This window comes from Lampetra fluviatilis, chromosome 64 (genome assembly GCF_964198595.1).
Source record: "Lampetra fluviatilis chromosome 64, kcLamFluv1.1, whole genome shotgun sequence".
In the NCBI taxonomy this organism is placed as follows: domain Eukaryota; kingdom Metazoa; phylum Chordata; class Hyperoartia; order Petromyzontiformes; family Petromyzontidae; genus Lampetra; species Lampetra fluviatilis.
Genome location: NC_136338.1, coordinates 1,802,971 through 1,822,707, shown reverse-complemented (window position 1 = coordinate 1,822,707; position 19,737 = coordinate 1,802,971). Strand labels below are relative to the sequence as shown.

The window sequence follows — 19,737 nt, the reverse complement described above, 5'->3', positions numbered from 1 at the left end:
AAAGTGCAACGCAAATTCGATAATAACGACAAGAACAAAGCCCTGTAACGTAACAAACACAAAAGTGCATACCGTATATTTTTCTTCCCCCCCAAACAAAGTTGAGGCGCAACTCCGTCGAAAAGCATCAGTAGTTTTTTTTGTTTTGTCGTCCCGTCAAATTTGCATCCGCAAACAAATGCATCGTCATCGTTATCAACAACGGCAGCGGCAGCAGCAGCAGCAAAAGATATCTGAAGCGGCTCCTGCTAAGAGCGTCGCCGGATTTGACGACCGGGACAACGGCGGCTCATCCACGTCGCCTGGCATGCATCTGGAAGAGTGAGAGATTATTGTTTGCGAGCGGCACTTTTGCGACGGGCTTACCGCGAAACCCACAGCAAGCACAGCGGCCTTTGAATAATTTCCTGCTTCGTGTAAAATATCCGTATAATATATTGTCGTATTTTTTTTTCCATTTTCATCTTTTTTACTTGAAATATGTCTGCTGTCTAACAGTGTACATCATTCTCAATAATTATTATAATAATTAACAAACACTACCCGCCCGCCGCCGAGACTTAAAACCGAAGTAGTGCTATATTTGTGCATGTGACTCTTATGATCAATATTACATCGTTATTAGTAATGATGATGTCGTTATTATTAAGCGATTGTATGTTATATTTAAATATACTTATCGTTGATAGTTTCATACACGCGCGCGAGCGGATTCTGTTACCACGGCATCTTTACAACCCCCGGTGGAGATAGAGGAGAGAACGAGCCTGGCCACGTGCTCCGCTAACGGCCTAAAAATACATTTACAGAAAGAAAGGAATCAAATGCGGCACCGTTTATGCCTCCGTCTCTCCGCGCAATCCGAGCGTTTAGTTTTAGTTTTTTTTTGCCCACGTGCGCACGGCACCCTCTGGGAGCGCGTCGTTTGAGCCGAACCGCAACATCCTCCCGCGCCGCCCACGAGGATTATTCTCGAGCGCGAATATTTGGCTGCTGCTGTTACAAATAAAGATTTCCCACGCGATGGCACGAGCCCCCCACTTGTCGCCGAGCCGTCGTTTTTTGTTTCGATGGGTCAGGAAAAAAAAAGAAAGAGACGCGGCTCAGCGGGGGGCTTACGCGGTAAAATAGAAAGAAAAACAATTGTGGCGGTTAAATTTCGATTTAAAGCTTTCGTGACTGCAGGGATTCATCTTCTTGGTTCTTTCGGTAAAGTCACGTAGAAGGGAAATAATAAAGTAATAAAAATAAAACATAATAAAATACAATTCTCACGACGTTTCGGCCACAACGCAAGCAGCCATCCTCAGGTGAAGAACAGGTCTGTCGGAAAGACAGCCCTGTTCGAGCTTGGTGGTGTTCATTCAGACGCTGTCTTTCCGACAGACCTGTTCGTCACCTGAGGACGGCTGCTTGCGTTGTGGCCGAAACGTCGTGAGAATTGTATTTTATTATGTTTAATTTTTATTATTTTATAATTTTATAATTTCCCTTCTACGTGACTTTCCGAAAAAACCAAGAAGATGAATTGTGACAGTAGTTAATAGTTGAAGAAAGAGCTTAAATAGTGTAAGAAATGTACGTATTTATTTTGATGCGCGGTAGGAGGCGTATCATTCGATTAAATTATTTATCCTCAATAATTTTCTCATTCCTAGTTTTTGTCGGTACGTGACTTTACCGGTAAAGAAAGTCACGTAGGTAAAAAAATATATATTTTTTATTTTTATTTTTTACCTACGTGACTTTACCGAAAAAACCTAAGAATACGAATCCTTGCAGTCACGAAAGCTCAAATCTAAAATTATTTTCTCGGCAACCGACGGCGATGATGATTTGGAGTCGTTTGCCGACGCAGCTTCGCCGCTCTGTAACCGGAGTAGAAACCGATGGAACGTGAGCGACGCCGTGTTCTGGCATTCGGTGAGCACGCCGGCTGGCGCCATCGTCGCTGCTACAGACCTGGGTTCACAACCAAGTCCAGGCAGCTCCTGTGGCAGGCCGAGTTGATGGTCCGAGACCGAGCGGCGAGAGAGGTCCCAATTGGCGATTACGAAATAGCCGCTCCCGACGAGACAAACTTGGACAAATCCTCGAGAGACGGTGGTGGTTCCGAGTGGGGGGGCGGGGGGGAAGGAAGGCGGGGGGGGGGGGGCGGGGGGGGGCGGGGGGGGCGGGGGGGAGGCCCAGGGCGGTGAATTCAAAAACGCGGAGCCGGCAATGCTGAGCAGCTGGGATTGCAGCGGTGAGTTTGGCGTTGACGGTGCGGCGTGGAGGGGGACGCGTGGCACGGCGTCGCGCCCCCCCCCCCCCCCCACCGCAGCCGTGCCATTTGGTTCGGCCTTTGCTGTCGCCAGGGGGACGTCGCAGCGTGTTGAAGGCACGCGCTGGACAGGGCGATGATGCGCGGAGACGCACGGACGGACGGACACACGGGGAGACTGGGCTGCGTTCGAATGCCCCCGCACGCCTCTGCGGTTCCGGCAACTGACGTGCGAACGGACCGGGTTACGCCGCACAGGAGCATGCTCACTGCGGGGGCAGTGCGGGGGATGAGTCGTACGGACGGAGATCCATCCGCGACATCCGCGTGGGCCGTGTTTGTTTGGATGGCTGAGTATCCTCTGGGTGTCTTGAGTGACTGGTGGATTTGGCTCGGTTCTGGGTAGCTCTCGGGTGACTGTCTGGCAGGCAGGCTGGGTGACTGACCTGGGGGCTAGCCGGCTGGCTGGCTGGCTGGCCGGCTGGGTGCCTGGGTGGGTGAGTGAATGGTCGGTCAGCCAGAAAGCCGGGTGGTTGGCTGATTGTCTGTCTGGCTGGGTGATTGTCTATCTGGGTGAGCGATTGGCTGGGTGAGTGTGGGATTGGATGAGTGCCTATCTGAGTGTCTGTCGAGTGCCTATCTGAGTGTCTGAATGAGTGTCTGGCTCAGTGCGTGGCTGAGTATCTGACCGAGTGTCTGTCTGTCTGCCTGAGTGTGGGATTGAGTGTCTGTCTGCCTGAGTGTGTGATTGAGTGTCTGTCTGCCTGAGTGTCTCTCCGGCTGAGTAGCGTGGCCGGCCTTTGGCAGCAGCAGCAGCAGCAGTCCACTCCGCGTGGCCCTCCTCACGCCCTCTTGGCCGGTGTGGCCGGGGTCTGTGCCACAGCACCACCACCAGCACCACCAGCACCACCACCACCGCCACCACCACCACCGCCGCCACCGCCACCACCACCACCGCCGCCACCGCCGCCACCGTACGAGGTGGAGCAGTGCGGCCCCTCGGCGCCTCCGAGCGCCCCCCCCTCCGACTCCTCCCCTCCGTCGTCTCCGCCGCCGCCACCGACAGCACCCCCGCAGCTCGAACTGCTGCCTCCGTTGTTGTCGGCGTGAGAGCGCCGGGGTTGTTGTTGTTGTTGTTGGTGGTGCACCGGCGTCCCCCCCGTGCCCGGAGCGCCCCGGCCATTGCTCCGCTCATCTACGGTGGGGGGAGCGGGGGAGGGGAGGGGGAGCGGGGGAGGGGAGGGGGAGTGGGGGAGAGGAAGGGAGGTTCCACGATTATTATCATTAAACAATTATTTCGATTTAAAGCTTTCGTGACTGCAGGGATTCATCTTCTTGGTTCTTTCGGTAAAGTCACGTAGAAGGAAATAATAAAATAATACAAATATTATGTTTTATTTTCATTATATAAAAAACATTATGTTTAATTTTAATTATTTCCCTTCTACGTGACTTTACCGAAAGAACCAAGAAGATAAACAATTATTGTTATTAAACTATTAACTATTTAACTGATCTTATTTGACCACGTAGCTCTTTTTCAGAAGTGACCTGGCGTCACAAATGATGGCTCAGCCAAGTGGCCTCGTCATCTTCATCATCATCACGTGGAAATTTATAGAAGGAGCCAAACACTCTTAACGCGCGGTGGTGGTGGTGATGTTGATTCTAATTGTGGAGGGGGAAAACTATTGTCATTGTAGTGCGTATTTAATGTGGCGCTGCACTCTGATGTTGTAGGAGTGTTGTTATAACAATTAGTGTTGTTATAACAATCCTATATTTATTTAAAGTTGCGCATTTTGATGTGACGTCACATTTCTCAACCCCCCCCCCCCCCTCGTCACACATCGTCACAAATGTCTGACCCCACCCCCCCCCCCCCCAGGTGCGTGACGTCATTTATGGACGGCCCCACAGCAATGAAGGATTTTTTTTTTTTTAACCAGCGCATCGGCCGGAGGTGACGTCGCTTCCGCCCACTCACCGCTCAGCTGCTGTACGCACGGCTGGTCATGGGAGTGGACCAGCTGCGCCTGGATCACCTCCACCACCTTGCGGAACCTCCGGTTGGGTCCTGCGTGGCCACACGGGGGGAGGAGGGGGCGGGGAGGTGGGGGGCGAAGGGTGATCCCCACGCGGCAGACGAACCCCCGAGCTCCAAGGACGTTCATTCGTGTCTGCGAGTAGCCAGGAGGCGTTGGTGACATCAGGCGTGCGTGGGGGCGATGTCCTAAGTCGGGTGTACGACACGGTTTCTCGCATCTACGAGAAGTACGTGGTTCTCCGTTGGCTTGAGCGGCGCGTGTGTGCTTCCATATGGTATGTACGTTGAATTTCTTTCGCACCGTACGTAGCCAACCGTGCTTATAGGTGCGGGGAGAAGGACAACAGACTAAACACTAAGATCAGTTCTAAAGGAATGAGTTTGTCGATCGAGATGAAGATTTAAAGGTGCACAACTCCAGTGGCTTGCTAACATCGGAAGGGAAGAGCGTTCCAGACGGCCGCAGAAGGGCATCCGAGAGCGCCGCGCGGCGATACGGTGACCGCCACCGCCTTCGTGCAACGGCTCAGCTCAAAGCCGCCGCTGCTGCGGCTGCTGCGTGTTGATGGTTTACGCCCCTTGACGAGATCAGCAAGGTATCGTGCCCAGAGGTCGCAAACGGGTATCGGGTACCCGATTGCGACCTCTGGGATGAAGCCATGTTGCAGGCGCGGGTGGGTTGATTCTTGGAACTTGAATTGTGAGAAGAGACAAGATGTTGGGAAATGAGTGACAAACGGTTACTCACCAGTGACTCACGGCCTACCCGTACCCGTACCCGGCCGCACCAGGGTTGCAAACGGGTACCCGTACCCGGCCGGGTACGGGTAGCCGGGTATCGGGTAGGGTACGGGTATCGGGTACCCGGTTGCGACCTCTGATGGTGCCGCATTGGGGGCAAGCGCTCTGTGGACAATGAGCGCGACCTTTCACAGTTCTCATGCGCCCGTTGTATGTTCGGCACGCGGAAGGGCGACGCAGCACGCGGGATAAACGGTGGTCTTCGTGGAAATCACGGGGTAGCCGCCAAAGGGAAATGGATTGGATGGGGCTGCCTATCACTGTGTAGATTTGTATAAGGGGCAAAGACTTGGGATGGGGGTCAGAGTTCACCTGAGATGAGGGTAAAGGTCACGGAGTAAATTCCCTCCTTGTGGCCAGACCCTCCGCCGGCGAAGGTGATGTCAACCTGCAGCAAAGACAAAGATCCCCCGTGCAGCCTCATGAGCCTGCTGGGGCAAGTGCTGCTAGCGAGTAGCTATGAAGGCCGGAATGACACGCGATAGGGCGGGGTGGCTAGCACCACGCCCGGCCACCTTTGTCTCCCCAGTGGCGATGTTTGAGCACCAGACCAGATGCTCATTTGAGGCCGAGTCGACCTAGGGAATGCCCGGGACCGATTAAAATATTCATGACTGGCATGCATTCATCACACTCTCCCACTCTCCAACTCACTCAGCCACCCACTCACCACACTGCAGATCACCTCACTGCTCCACTTTGGAATTCACTCTCCCAACATCGTCATCGTCGTCTCTCTAGCCCCGAGCTCTTACGTAAACAACAACAACAACAAAAACCACCTCGCCCAATTAGCACGTTACATCTTTTTACTTTAAACTTTCGTGACTGCAGTGGGGGGGGGTGGCACGTGCCCCCCCCCCCCCCAATGATCCGATCGAAATCCCTCATTTCGATCGGATCATTATGGTCTATTAGTAATAAATCGGCATTTTGCGACCCCCACTGCCACCGTGTAGCATATTATTACGTGCCAGGGACTCTATGAGATGATAGGACAATAGTCTGAGTCCATAATTGGCGATAAGTAACGGCAAAGCGGTTATAAGTGACTCACAGAATTGCGCACAGTTGCGTATACAGGACACGACTTCCCTGAAGGCATTCACCTTCAGCGAGCGCGATGCCGATCACACAACGCGGTTCAAATTCGACCCTCCATCGCCGCACATGCGTCGAATAAAAATCAAGGGACAAGTCCTTACTTACTAACAACTCCTTACTTATAATTGTTTTTTTTACCCTTCTATCTGGCAACAAACCTGACACCTTTTTTAGACTAGGCTCTAAGGAAAGCTGTCTCGGGTGTGGACCAATCAACTTCAAGGACAGTGCACATTATCAGAGTTATGTTTTATGTTTGCATTATGACTGCAGGTATTGTGGTCTATGAAAACATGACTCCTTGTAAAAAAAAAGGTGTCAGTTTTGTTGCCAGATAGAAGGGTAAAAAAAAAACAATTCTCATTTTTTTTTTTTTACTGGCAAATGAGGTTCCAATGGTGTAAAAAACTCCTTACTTAGTAACAACTCCTTACTTAGTAACAACTCCTTACTTACTAACAACTCCTCTATCATGTTTCATTGCTGGAGGGGTTGCCCCCCCTACCTGAAAATCCTGGCTCCGCCATTGAATGCAGGAATTCAAATTCTTTGATTCTTTCGGTAAAGTCACGTAGAATATAAAGAAGAAAAAATAACCACGAAGTTTTGATCGCAACACAAGCGGTCATCATCGGGAAAAGGATGACGACCTCTTGTGTTGAGATCAAGACAACGTGGTTATTTTTTTTTATTCTACGTGACTTTACCGAAAGAACCAAAGAATAGCACGTTCATCTATTTACAGCACCCTAATCTCTTTACAACATCAACTTGCCGATGGACAGCTGTATTGGGATACTTGCACACAGTAGAATGGATGGGTATGTGGACAGATGTACACCTGGGTAGATAGGGGGACATTTTGAGCATATTTGACACGCTCACTCACACTCGCTCACTCGGGGTGAGGGGAGAGGGGGCTGGGAGGGTGGGGGTGGAGGGGGTGGAGGGGGGAGGGGGCTGGGAGGGTGGGGGTGGAGGGGCTAGGGGGGGTGTGGGGGGTGGGGGTGGAGGTGGAGGGGGTGGAGGGGGTGGAGGGGGGTGGGTGGGGGTGTAGGGGGATGGATCAGACGTTTAAGTGCCACGCCCTCTCACCTGGAACTTGACTGGTTTCTGGAAGACGACGGGGCTTCCCGTGCACTTGTACTCGGCGCGGAAACTCGCCTGTGACACCACGCTGTGGCTCAGGCTGGGGATCTGCGGCACAAAGACAAAGATGCCCCGTGTAGCCTTGAGCGACTGTTGGGGCAAGTGCTGTTAGAGGGTAGCAGCACCCGCGAAGGCCGGCGCACGAGGCGGGTGGGGGCAAGCGCCATGCCCACTCACACTCGCGCTCACCCACGCACTCACTCACCCACGCACTCACTCACCCACTCGCTCACTCACACTCACTCACACACTCGCTCGCTCACTCACACGCTCACCCACACGCTCACTCACGCACTCACTCACACGCTCACCCACGCGCTCACTCACACTCGCTCACACTCACTCACACACTCACACACTCACTCACACACACACTCACACGCGCTCACCCACGCGCTCACCCACACGCTCGCTCACCCACGTGCTCACTCACGCTCGCTCACCCACGCGCTCACTCACACTCACTCACTCACTCGCTCACTCACACTCGCTCACCCACGCGCTCACTCACACTCGCTCACTCACACTCACCCATTCGCTCACCCAGGCACTCACACACACTCGCTCACCCACGCGCTCACTCACACTCGCTCACCCACACTAGCTCACCCACACTAGCTCACCCACACTAGCTCACCCACACGCTCACTCAGGGTGAGGGGGCCGGGGGGGTGGGGCTAGGGGGGGAGTGGTGGGGGAGGGGGTGGAGTGACTGGGTGGGGGTGAGGGTGTAGCGGGAGGGGGGTGAGGGGTGTGGGGGTGGGGGGGGTGAGGGTGCAGGGGGGTGGGGGTGGAGGGGGCTGGAGGGTGGGGGAGGAGAGGCTAGGGGGGGTGTGGAGGGGGGTGGGGGTGGAGGGGGTGAGGGTGCAGGGGGGTGGGGGTGGAGGGGGCTGGAGGGTGGGGGAGGAGGGGATAGGGGGGGTGTGGGGGGGGGTGGAGGGGGTGGGGGGTGGAGGTGGAGGGGTGGAGGGGGGTGTGGGGGTGAGGCCCTCACAGACAGGAAGGCGTGCACGAGGTCGGCCTTGATGGAGCTGATGGGTTTGTCCCGCACCACCACTAGGACCTGCTCCTCCCGCTCGGCGCCGATGAAATTACCGAACCACGAGCGCTTGGCCAGCCTGCGGCGACACCGCAACCACCACGACAACCACAGCAGCCACAACAACAACCACGACAATCAAGTAGGATCACAGCAGCAGCAGCAGCAACACGACTCGCTACATAATGGAGGTTTTGTTGGCTTAGATTGCGTATAAATATATAAACGTGTCGTGAAACCCGCCACCAGCCGACACAGCCAACTAGTAAGGTTTGTCACGGAAACAGAACGTGGTCAATTCACCGGTTGCGTGTTGGAGAGCAAAACCACGACATTGATCAAATCTGAGTACCACGTTTCGCCAGTAATTACAACCGGCACCATCAGGCGACAGCCAGAGTTTGTTGGAGAAGTCCCCCTGTTTCGTTCCTTAAATAGAGGCGTAGGTGTGATGACGTCGCTCGTGCGCTCCCCTTGCGTGAAGTCTTAGACGACCCACTACCTTCACCATTGGAACCTCATTTGCCAGTAAAAAATATGATAATTGGTTTTTTACCCTTCTATCTGGCAACAAAACTGACACCATTTTTTTTACAAAGAGTCATGTTTGCATAGACCACAATACCTGCCTTTTGGCGTCATCTGGTCCAACCCATGCGAGACTAGGCTCTAAGGAAAGCTGTCTCGGGTGTGGACCAATCAACTTCAAGGACAGTGCACATTATCAGAGTTATGTTTTTTGTTTGCATTATGACTGCAGGTATTGTGGTCTGTGCAAACATGACTCCTTGTAAAAAAAAAGGTGTCAGTTTTGTTGCCAGATAGAAGGGTAAAAAAACAATTATCAGACTCACTACCTTGTCCACCTCCTCTTCAACCTCCCCCCCACCTCCTCTCCGCACCGACCAGCCGGGCCAAGGTCACTGCCGAGCGTTGTTTCACCGATTTATCAGAGACACTGAATTGCACCGCGCCTCCTCCCCCCTGGCTTATTTAGCGACAAGTTGAGGCTTGGTGAAGTCCAGGGGTGGGTGCTTCAAGAAACACTCGTGGGAATTTGCAACGACAACGCCGCAGTAAATGTGCTGCCCTCCGAGCTCTGGAGACCACCTGGAGAAGATTCCAGGCGCGCGTTGACAACGATGGCGAACAAGTGGGAGACTCGTTGACGTTTTGAAGCTAATTAACATTTACATTTGTTATCGTGTTACAGTGTTTCATTATCCGTTATTTTTCCATGTGAGTGTTAATATTTTTTTGAAGCACCCTGCATTGAACACTGAGCGGCGGTGACGTCACAACGGCGCTCGTGCCAGGCTAGGTGCACTTTTGAGGCCGTCACCTGAAAGTGTGAAGGGTTTCGCCGCTGGCAGGAGGAGGTCACGGGGCAGACCCCGGGTGTTAAGGGTTTAGTTGACCGAGACGAATGACAGGTCCACACGCGCACACATGCACGCACGCACGCACACGCGCGTACACACACATAGCTAAACAAGGCACACACAGACATACGCGGACAGACACAGACATGCAAACAGGCACACAAAGGACAACGAAGATAAAGACTCCCCGTGAAGCCTTAACAGACTGTTGGGGCAAGTGCTGTTTAGCGAGCACCACGCCCGACCGCCTTTGTCTCCCCAGTGGCAATGTTTACACATCACACCAGGTACTCATTTGAGGCCGAGTCGACCGAGGGGAGGCCCAGGACCGTGTTCAGATAATCGTCACCGGTGTTGGCCGTGAGCGGGAATCGAACTCGGGCCGCTGAATTCCGTAGCGCGGTACGCTAACCGCTGTGCCACCGCTCCCCATGTACACACACGTGACACACAGACACGTGACACACAGACACGTGACACACACACAAACACGTGACACACACACAAACACGTGACACACACACACGACACACAGACACGTGACACACACACAAACACGTGACACACACACGACACACAGACACGTGACACACACACAAACACGTGACACACACACGACACACAATGTGCTTTGGGAGCGACACTCACTCGGGCGAGGAGTCCGGGGTGAGGCCTGACATCTCTTCCTGCGTGGGAACTGTGGGGACACGCGGCGCAATCACATCGCAATCACATCGCAATCACATCGCAACCACCGCAACCACCGCAGTCACATCGCAACCACCGCAACCACTCACCTACCTGCCCACCCACTCACCTACCTGCCCACCCACCCGCCCGCCCACCCACTCACCTACCTACCCACCCACCCGCCAAGCCACTCGCCCACCGAACTCGCCCACCGAACTCGCCGCCCGCCCACCTTGCAGCTTCCTGCGGTGGAAGCGCGGCGATCCCAGGAAGGTGTGCTTGAACGAGTGCAGCCGGTTCCTCCAGAGCGCCCCTCCGCCCCCGCCGGCGCCCACGCTGGGGCTGGAGGGGGGGGTGTTGGCCGGGGACAGCGCCTGCAGGGGGCTGTCGGAGCCTCCGCCGCCGCCCCCGCCGCCGGCGGCGGCAAGCGCCGGCTGGCCGTGCGGAGTCAGCGGCGCGTGCGCCGGGCTCCCCGGGGAGGGCAGCAGCGTCACCTGCGGCAACACAAACCGCGGGATGACGCCGGCAGAGAAGGCCGCTCCGCCGCTGGCAGCCGCGGCGGCCGCGGCGGCGGCCGAGGCTTTCTTGCGGCCTAGCGGCGGCAGGGAGAGACGCAGCGGGGGGCCCCGCGTCCCTTCGACGGAGGAGGAGGAGGAGGCGTTGCGCGACGAGCCGGGGGGCCCCGTCCTGGCGCCGGGGCCCCCGACGGTTGGAGGAGCCGAGGAGGGCCCGGGTGACGACGAGGGACGGGCGGAGGTCGTGGTGGTGGCGGCGCTGGCGGGAGACGCCGGAGGGGATTCGCCGTTGACGTCCGGCTCGGAGAGGCTCTGAGATTTCTCCCAAATGTCGGGGGACAGGTGGGGTTTCCAGAAGGGCTGGGACCGAGGTAAAAGCAGCGGTGGTGGTGGCGGTGTTGAGGTTTTTTTTGGCGGGGGGAGGGGATTTGTTTTGTCGGTGCCGGGGCGGGTCAGGGTTAAGGAGGTCAAGGGGTTCGGCGTGCGTCCGTGCGTCCGTGCGTGGTAAGTGCGCCGGCCGGCGGAGGGGAGGGAAAAAAAAAACGATTTGAATGCATTCCAGGGTGGCGTGGCAGGAAAGTGCGGTCAGAATCGAGGCCGAATGAATGGGGAGGGGGGGGGGGGAGAGAAAGTGGCAAACGGGTGGACAGACCGGGGGGGGGGGTGGGGGGGGGGGTTGGTGAAGCACAGCGTGGGGTTTGTTTGGTGGTAAATTAAGCGGAACAATACAGGAGGAGGAGGAACGGAGGAGGAGGAGGAATGGGAGACATGGAGAGTGAGGTTAGATCCATGGAGCGCGCCGATGGGATAATAAGAATAATTTAAAAATGAAACGTGGAGATGGAACCGCGGCCCTCGCGACTCCCGGCACCACGCGAAGGTTCCCGGGGTGACGCGACGCCGACCTTCTCCGGCGGAAATTCCACGTTGCTCGGACAGGTTCATCGATAACACACGCATCACGATAGACTCAGCACCGTCCCATAGACTCAGCACTGCCCCATAGACTAAACACTGCACCGTAGACTCAACACTGCACCGTAGACTCAACACTGCACCATAGACTCAACACTGCCCACAGACTCAACACTGCCCCATAGACTCAACACTGCCCCATAGATTCAACACTGCCCACAGACTCAACACTGCCCACAGACTCAACACTGCCCCATAGACTCAACACTGCCCCATAGACTCAACACTGCCCACAGACTCAACACTGCCCGTAGACTCAACACTACGCATAGCATCAACACTGCCCATAGACTCAACACTGCACCATAGACTCAACACTGCACCATAGACTCAACACCGCCCCATAGACTCAGCACCGCCCCATAGACTCAACACCGCACCATAGATTCAACACTGCCCCATAGACTCAGCACTACCCATAGACTCAACACCGCACCATAGATTCAACACTGCCCATAGACTCAACACTGCCCATAGACTCAGCACCGCCCCATAGACTCAACACTGCCCATAGACTCAACACTGCACCATAGACTCAACACTGCACCATAGACTCAACACTGCCCATAGACTCAACACTGCCCCAGTACATGAAGCAGTCCCCCTCCTTAACCTCGTTCCGTTCCTCTCTCAAAGCCTCACCACCTCTTCTCCATCATTGCCCACTCTCCCTCCTCATCCCTCCCCTCACCCCTCCACTTCTTCCCTGCCCTCCCCCACCCTCACCCAACCCCTTTGCACGGCGCTGCCATCAAAAGAATTCTGGTAATTGTACCGGTTATTTTAACTACGTTACAAAGGGGCTCTATAAATATAAAATAAGAGAACGACGCCAATTATTTTATGGAAATTATTTTGACTTCGCTGGACGGAGGGAGCTCTGGGTTTACTCTCCAACACACCGGTGGTGCTGAACTCGTAACGAATTGGCACGTTCTGTTTACGTGACAACCCCTTACTGATCGCCTGTGTCGGCTGGTGGCGGTTTAAGCGGCACATCAATATTCACGCGATCTAACCCCCCCAAAAAAAGCCTCTATAACGGAGCTCCCTCTAGAAACAATAATATATTTATTTATTCTTTGGCGTTCGTCCGGCTGACTCCGCGCGGATCTTTACCTTGGGACTGCTGATGGGACTGGAGGCCAAACACGAGGAGGCTCCACTCACGGAGCGAGACCTGCCGACGAGAAACGCGCACACACGCACACAAAGTCACAGATGCCCCCCCCCCACCCCAGTATAGCCTCACAACAGAGTGTCGGGGCAAGTGCCACGACCTCCTGCATACCAGGCGAGGGAGTTAACATCTCATAGCCACCACGGGCACCCGACCGTCCCTACGTGATGCCACAGTAGTGGCTAAGCACCGCTACACGTGGGGCGGCCTGCCGGCTTCCGTTCCGCTCATGATGCCGGCGGCCATGCCGGGTGGCAGAGGGCCCTCACAACGACAACACAACTCTGGGCGCCGGGTTCCATTTGTTCCAACGTCGGGCGTGACGACGACGACACCAGAGAGCGAGAGAGCGAGAAAGCGAGAGAGAGATCAAGAGCAAGAGAGAGAGCGAGAGAGAAAGCCGAGCGTGAAATCTTTTGTGAAATCTTTCATTTCAAAAAGGGGGGGGGGGGTTTACATAAAGCAAAGCAAAAAAAACGAAATGATGAACGAAGCAAAGTGCCGACTCCACCGAACATCTTCTTGTTTCCTCTGATCGTAAAAAAGAGAGAAAACGAGAGAGAGAGAAAGTGAAAAAGTGAGAGTGAGATAGAGCAAGAGAGTGAGCGAGAGAGTGAGCGAGAGAGTGAGCGAGAGAGTGAGCGAGAGAGTGAGCGAGAGAGTGAGCGAGAGAGAGAGCGAGAGAGTGAGCGAGAGAGAGAGCGAGAGAGTGAGCGAGAGAGTGAGCAAGAGAGAGCGAGAGAGCGAGAGAGAGAGAGAGTGAGCGAGAGGGAGAGAGCAAGAGTGCGTGAGCTGCACCTCTGCCCGTGCTGCGCCATCTGCAGGGCGCGCCGCGCCGTCACGGGCGAGCCGTCGCGCTCCGTCACGCTCAGCACCTCCATGGACTTCTGCTCGGGGCGCCACTTGCCCTGGCGGTGCAGCAGCAGCGAGTCGACCCGCTTGCGCGGGGGGTCTCCAGGCGGCGCGCAGACGACACGGAGACACGACGGACGCGCTCAGACACGCGGAGACGACACGGGGACACGACGGATGCGCTCAGACACGCGGAGACGAGACAGGGACACGACGGACGCGCTCAGACACGCGGAGACGACACGGAGACACGACGGACGCGCTCAGACACGCGGAGACGACACGGAGACACGACGGACGCGCTCAGAGACGCGGAGATACCACGGGGAGACGCAGAGACACAAACATGGAGATGTGGATAGAGACACAGAGACACACTCAGAGACACGGAGACACGGAGACACCACGGGGAGACACAGACGCAGAGACAATGAAACGGAGATGTGGATACAGAGACACGGACATGCTCAGAGACGTGGAGACAGAGACATGGACACAGAGACGTAGAAACATTGAGACTCAGAGGTTGAGACTCTGAGACACAGTAAGTGTTCGTGATCGAGTCGGCGTGAGCGAGTGTGAGCGAGTGAGTTTGAGTCAGTGAGCATGAGCGAGCGTGAGTTAGCTAGCGAGTGTGAGTGTGAGTTAGCGAGTGTGAGTGAGTGTGAGTGAGTGTGAGCGAGTGTGAGTTAGTGAGCATGAGCGAGCGAGAGTTAACGAGCGTGCGTTAGCGAGTGTGAGCGAGCGAGCGCGAGTTAGCGAGTGAGAGTTAGTGAGTGTGAGTTAGCTAGCGTGAGTTGGCGAGCGTGAGCTGGTGAGTGAGTGTGAGCTAGCGAGTGAGCGAGTGTGAGCGAGTGTGAGTGAGTGTGAGCGAGCGTGCTGCTGGTACCGATCTCGTTGCGCTGGGGGAGGTTCTCGTCCTCCTGGCTGGGGTAGCGCTCCTTGCGGTCGAGCAGCAGGAAGTAGATCATCTTCTCCTGGTTCTCCCTGCACCAGCGGCAGCACACGCAGCGCATGCACCGGCACCAGCACACGTAGCACCCGTGAGTTCCCGCTAGCATCTGCTAGCACCAGTGGGTGACCCGCTAGAATCCGCTAGTGCCCGTGAGTGACCCGCTAGTGCCTGCCAGTGACCCGCTAGTGCCCGCTAGTGCCCGTGAGTGACCCGCTAGTGCCTGCCAGTGACCCGCTAGTGCCCGCTAGTGCCCGTGAGTGACCCGCTAGTGCCTGCCAGTGACCCGCTAGTGCCCGCTAGTGCCCGTGAGTGACCCGCTAGTGCCTGCCAGTGACCCGCTAGTGCCCGCTAGTGCCCGTGAGTGACCCGCTAGTGCCCGCTAGTGCCCGTGAGTGACCCGCTAGTGCCCGCTAGTGCCCGCTAGTGCCCGTGAGTGACCCGCTAGTGCCTGCCAGTGACCCGCTAGTGCCCGCTAGTGCCCGTGAGTGACCCGCTAGTGCCTGCCAGTGACCCGCTAGTGCCCGCTAGCGCCAGTGAGTGACCCGCTAGTGCCCGCTAGTGCCCGTGAGTGACCCGCTAGTGCCCGTGAGTGACCCGCTAGTGCCTGCCAGTGACCCGCTAGTGCCCGCTAGTGCCCGTGAGTGACCCGCTAGTGCCCGCTAGTGCCCGTGAGTGACCCGCTAGTGCCCGCTAGTGCCCGTGAGTGACCCGCTAGTGCCTGCCAGTGACCCGCTAGTGCCCGTGAGTGACCCGCTAGTGCCCGTGAGTGACCCGCTAGTGCCCGCTAGCGCCAGTGAGCGCTAGTGCCCGTGACCCGCTAGTGATCCGCTAGTGCCCGCGAGTGACCCGCTAGAGCCCGCTAGCGCCAATGAGTGACCCGCTAGAGGCCGTGAGTGACCCGCTAGTGCCCGCTAGTGCCAGTGAGCGCGAGTGCCCGTGAGTGACCCGCTAGTGCCCGCGAGTGCCGGTGCGGGCGCTCACTGCGCGCACAGCAGGTCGTGCGTGAGCTTGTCGCGGTCACGGAAGCAGCCCAGCGAGTGCATGCAGTCGAGGACGTCCGGGTCCAGCGCCTCGGCGCCGGCGCCGCGAAGCGCCGCCGCACTCAGCGCCACGCGGCGCGGGGCCGGCCGCTCGGGCTCCGGCTCGTTCTTGATGCCCCTGCCGCGACAACGACACCACCAACGACAACACCAACAACAACAACAACAACGAACGATCAGCAATAACACCAACAATAACAACAACGACAACAAATGGTCAACAACGGCACCAACGACAACCAATCGACAACAACACCACCAACAACGATCAATAACAACAACAAACGATCAACAACAAAAACCGATCAACAACAACAAACGATAAAACAAACAAAATAACAACACCAACAACAAACGATTATTGTTATAATTATTTTTAAATGAGTTGTGTCCCTTGGTGGGGAATGGCACTGCATGACGCGCGTATGCGCGTGGAGGAGTGTGTGTGTGTCAGTGTGTGTGTATCAGTGTGTGTCAGTGTGTGTGTATCAGTGTGTGTCAGTGTGTGTCAGTGTGTGTGTCAGTGTGTGTGTCAGTGTGTGTGTGTCAGTGTGTGTCAGTGTGTGTGTATCAGTGTGTGTGTATCAGTGTGTGTGTCTGTGTGTGTCTGTGTGTGTGTCAGTGTGCGTGTCAGTGTGTGTGTCAGTGTGTGTGTCAGTGTGTGTCAGTGTGTGTGTCAGTGTGTGTCAGTGTGTGTGTCAGTGTGCGTGTCAGTGTGTGTGTGTCAGTGTGTATGTGGGGAGTGGGGAGCGGTGGTGTAGTGGTTAGCGCGCTGCGCTACGAACCTGGAGACCCGGGTTCGATTCCCGCTCACGGCCAACACTGTTGACGGTTATTTGAACCGGTCCTGGGCCTCCCCTAGGTCGACTCAGCCTTAAATGAGTACCTGGTTCGGTGTGTAAACATTGCCACTGGGGAGACAAAGGCGGCCGGGCGTGGTGCTGGCCACCCACCCCCTCGTGTACCGTTCCGGCCTTCATAGGTGCTCGCTAACAGCACTTGCCCCTACAGTTTGTTAAGGCTATACGGGGGATCTTTGTCTTTGTACCTGTGTGTGTACCTGTGTGTGCACCTGTGTGAGTACCTGTGTGTGTTCCTGTGTGTGTACCTGTGTCTACCTGTGTGTGTGTCTACCTGTGTGTGTCTACCTGTCTGTGTGTACCTGTGTGTGCGAGTACCTGTGTGTGTGTACCTGTGTGTGTGAGTACCTGTGTGTGTGTGAGTATCTGTGTGGGTGTGAGTACCTGTGTGTGAGTACCTGTGTGTGAGTACCTGTGTGTGTGTACCTGTGTGTGTGTGAGTATCTGTGTGGGTGTGAGTACCTATGTGTGAGTACCTGTGTGTGAGTACCTGTGTGTGTGTGTACCTGTGTGTGTATCTGTGTGCGTGTGTTCACTCACACCAGGTACCACGAGTGCTTCTGAACCTGTTCAAGCTGCTCAGACGGGAGAGAGACAGGGAGAGAGGCACAGGGGGAAGGGGAGAGACAGGGGAGATGGTGGGAGATAAAGAGAGAGGCAGGGGAGAGACAGGGGAGAGTGGGGGAGATGGTGGGAGATAAAGAGAGAGGCAGGGGGAGGGGTAGAGAGTCAAATTAAAAAAAGAGGGGAAAGATGCGGAGAGGGGAGATGCAAGGAGACACAGAGGAGAGGCAGGAATGGGAGGGGAGAGGGGAGAAAGGAGGAGAGAGAGAAATCTGTCAGTGCAAAGTCTCCGATGGGGCTTCATCCCGTACGCACATAGACACGCACAACAACAGCAGCAGCAGCAGCAGCCGCCGCCAATCGCCACAAAGCGGCGGTGACGTCACCACGGCCCTTGTGCCAGGCTATGTGCACGTTAAGGCCACGTGAAGCGTCGCACAGACACACAGACACACACACAGCTAGACATACACAGCTAGACACACACAGCTAGACACACAGAATCTCAGTCGACGTTCCGAGCTGAGCGTCAGGTGCGTTTGGAGTTGTTGCCCGTGTCCTCTGCTCTTAACCCCATGGAACACGCTACGGACACGCTACGGACACGCTACGGACACGCGTGTGGCCCACGTGGAGGGGGGGGTGACAGTCCCCACGTAGTTGCCACTGCAATTTAGTGGCCTAAAATACAATGTTTTGCTCCGGATGATCGCTGCAAAGTATGCAAAGTATCATCTGTGTTTTGATTTAGTGCGCTGATCTTAAAGGTGCATTGAAAAATGTTGATACTCCGACTGATGCTCCTGCTGTTGTGGAGTGACTCATGCAGTACATGTTGTTTTCGTCGTTTATTATGAAAATTCGGTCACAGTTCCTATGACCACTGTTTCATTGCTTTTATGGCTTGATTTTGGTGATTTTCGAAAAGTGTATTGGTTTGGCCATGTTTGTTTGTTGTAGTACAGAGTTAGACTGATGGCCTTAATCTAAGTTGTCTTGTGGTTGTTGTTTGACTTGCATCCCACTGGGATATTTGCACACAGCGTTGGTGTACGGTGATTTTTTTCTGCAATATTTTGCTGTCTTTTCTTGAATTTTCTGTTTGCACTTAGTCACATATTCACTTTAAGATGTTTTTTTGTTCATGTCTTTGTTTGTTAGCGGTTGCACCCGATTCAAGAGCCGAATGGCTCACAGGGCTATACCTAATAAATAAACTTTGAAACTTTGAAACTTTGTGGGGGGTGACAGTGCCCACGTGGGGGGGGGGGGGGGTGATGGTGCCCACGTGGGAGGGAGGGGGCGGGGGGGGTGACAGTGCCCACGTGGGGGGTGGGGCAGTGCCCCGAGCTCACCTGAAGCCTCTTCTCGGCGTCCACCTCGATCATGCCGCGCAGCAGCGCCTGGCAGTCGGGGGGTATGAAGTGCGGCATGTGGAACACGCCGCGCTTCACCTTCTCCAGCAGCTGCCGCAGGTTGTCGTCGTCGAACGGCAGGGCGCCCTTGGCCCGGAGACGCAAACACAACACGGAAGACACAAAGACCAAAGGCCCTCCCCGGCGTGGACTTGACGCACCGTCGAGGGGGTGGCAAGCGCTGAGGGGTCGCGGCGAGGTGAGGGGTCGCGGCGAGGTGAGGGTTCGCGGCGAGGTGAGGGGTCGAGGCGAGGTGAGGGGTCGAGGCGAGGTGAGGGGTCGAGGCGAGGTGAGGGGTCGAGGCGAGGTGAGGGGTCGAGGCGAGGTGAGGGGTCGAGGCGAGGTGAGGGGTCGCGGCGAGGTGAGGGGTCGCGGCGAGGTGAGGGGTCGCGGCGAGGTGAGGGGTCGCGGCGAGGTGAGGGGTCGCGGCGAGGTGAGGGGTCGCGGCGAGGTGAGGGGTCTCACCACGAGCAGGGCGAAGAGGATGACCCCGCAGCTCCAGACGTCGGCCTTCCTCCCGTCGTACTTCTCCCCCTGTGGGCGCCACCACCGCCACCACCGCCACCACCGCCACCACCGCCACCACCGCCGCCACACAGAGAAGGCCGCGCGTGATTCCCCTCTCGTTTCTCGACGGATAACAACGACATTGACTCGCACCGCCACCACCACCACCGCACTGCCACCATCGCCACAGCCACCACCACACACCGCCACCACCACACCACCACCGCCACTGCCGCCACCACCGCCACCACCACCACCACAGCCATCACCACCACCACCGCACTGCCACCACCACAGCCACTACACAGGAGAGGGATACTCACGCGGATGACTTCAGGGCACGCGTAGTGGGGGGACCTGCACACAGACAACGAGAGGGGCGGCAGTTGCAGCGACAAC

At 56.1% G+C, this 19,737-nt stretch overlaps 1 protein-coding gene across 1 annotated transcript in view; it reads right to left on the bottom strand.

The window, feature by feature from the left end:
* Positions 1 to 3,105: 3,105 nt before the first annotated feature.
* The window catches only part of LOC144951896 (serine/threonine-protein kinase BRSK2-like), a 32,842-nt gene continuing 16,210 nt past the window's right edge, over positions 3,106 to 19,737 (bottom strand). The window contains exons 6-20 of the mRNA XM_078882242.1: positions 19,662 to 19,695; positions 19,297 to 19,365; positions 18,772 to 18,918; positions 17,393 to 17,427; positions 15,934 to 16,110; positions 14,887 to 14,984; positions 13,944 to 14,097; positions 13,085 to 13,145; positions 10,708 to 10,969; positions 10,434 to 10,482; positions 8,359 to 8,482; positions 7,311 to 7,412; positions 5,424 to 5,499; positions 4,251 to 4,340; positions 3,106 to 3,458 (exon numbers count right to left, since the gene is read on the bottom strand). Coding sequence (XP_078738368.1) covers positions 3,106 to 3,458; positions 4,251 to 4,340; positions 5,424 to 5,499; positions 7,311 to 7,412; positions 8,359 to 8,482; positions 10,434 to 10,482; positions 10,708 to 10,969; positions 13,085 to 13,145; positions 13,944 to 14,097; positions 14,887 to 14,984; positions 15,934 to 16,110; positions 17,393 to 17,427; positions 18,772 to 18,918; positions 19,297 to 19,365; positions 19,662 to 19,695 — 1,831 coding nt within the window. The remainder of the gene's footprint in view (positions 3,459 to 4,250; positions 4,341 to 5,423; positions 5,500 to 7,310; positions 7,413 to 8,358; positions 8,483 to 10,433; positions 10,483 to 10,707; positions 10,970 to 13,084; positions 13,146 to 13,943; positions 14,098 to 14,886; positions 14,985 to 15,933; positions 16,111 to 17,392; positions 17,428 to 18,771; positions 18,919 to 19,296; positions 19,366 to 19,661; positions 19,696 to 19,737) is intronic.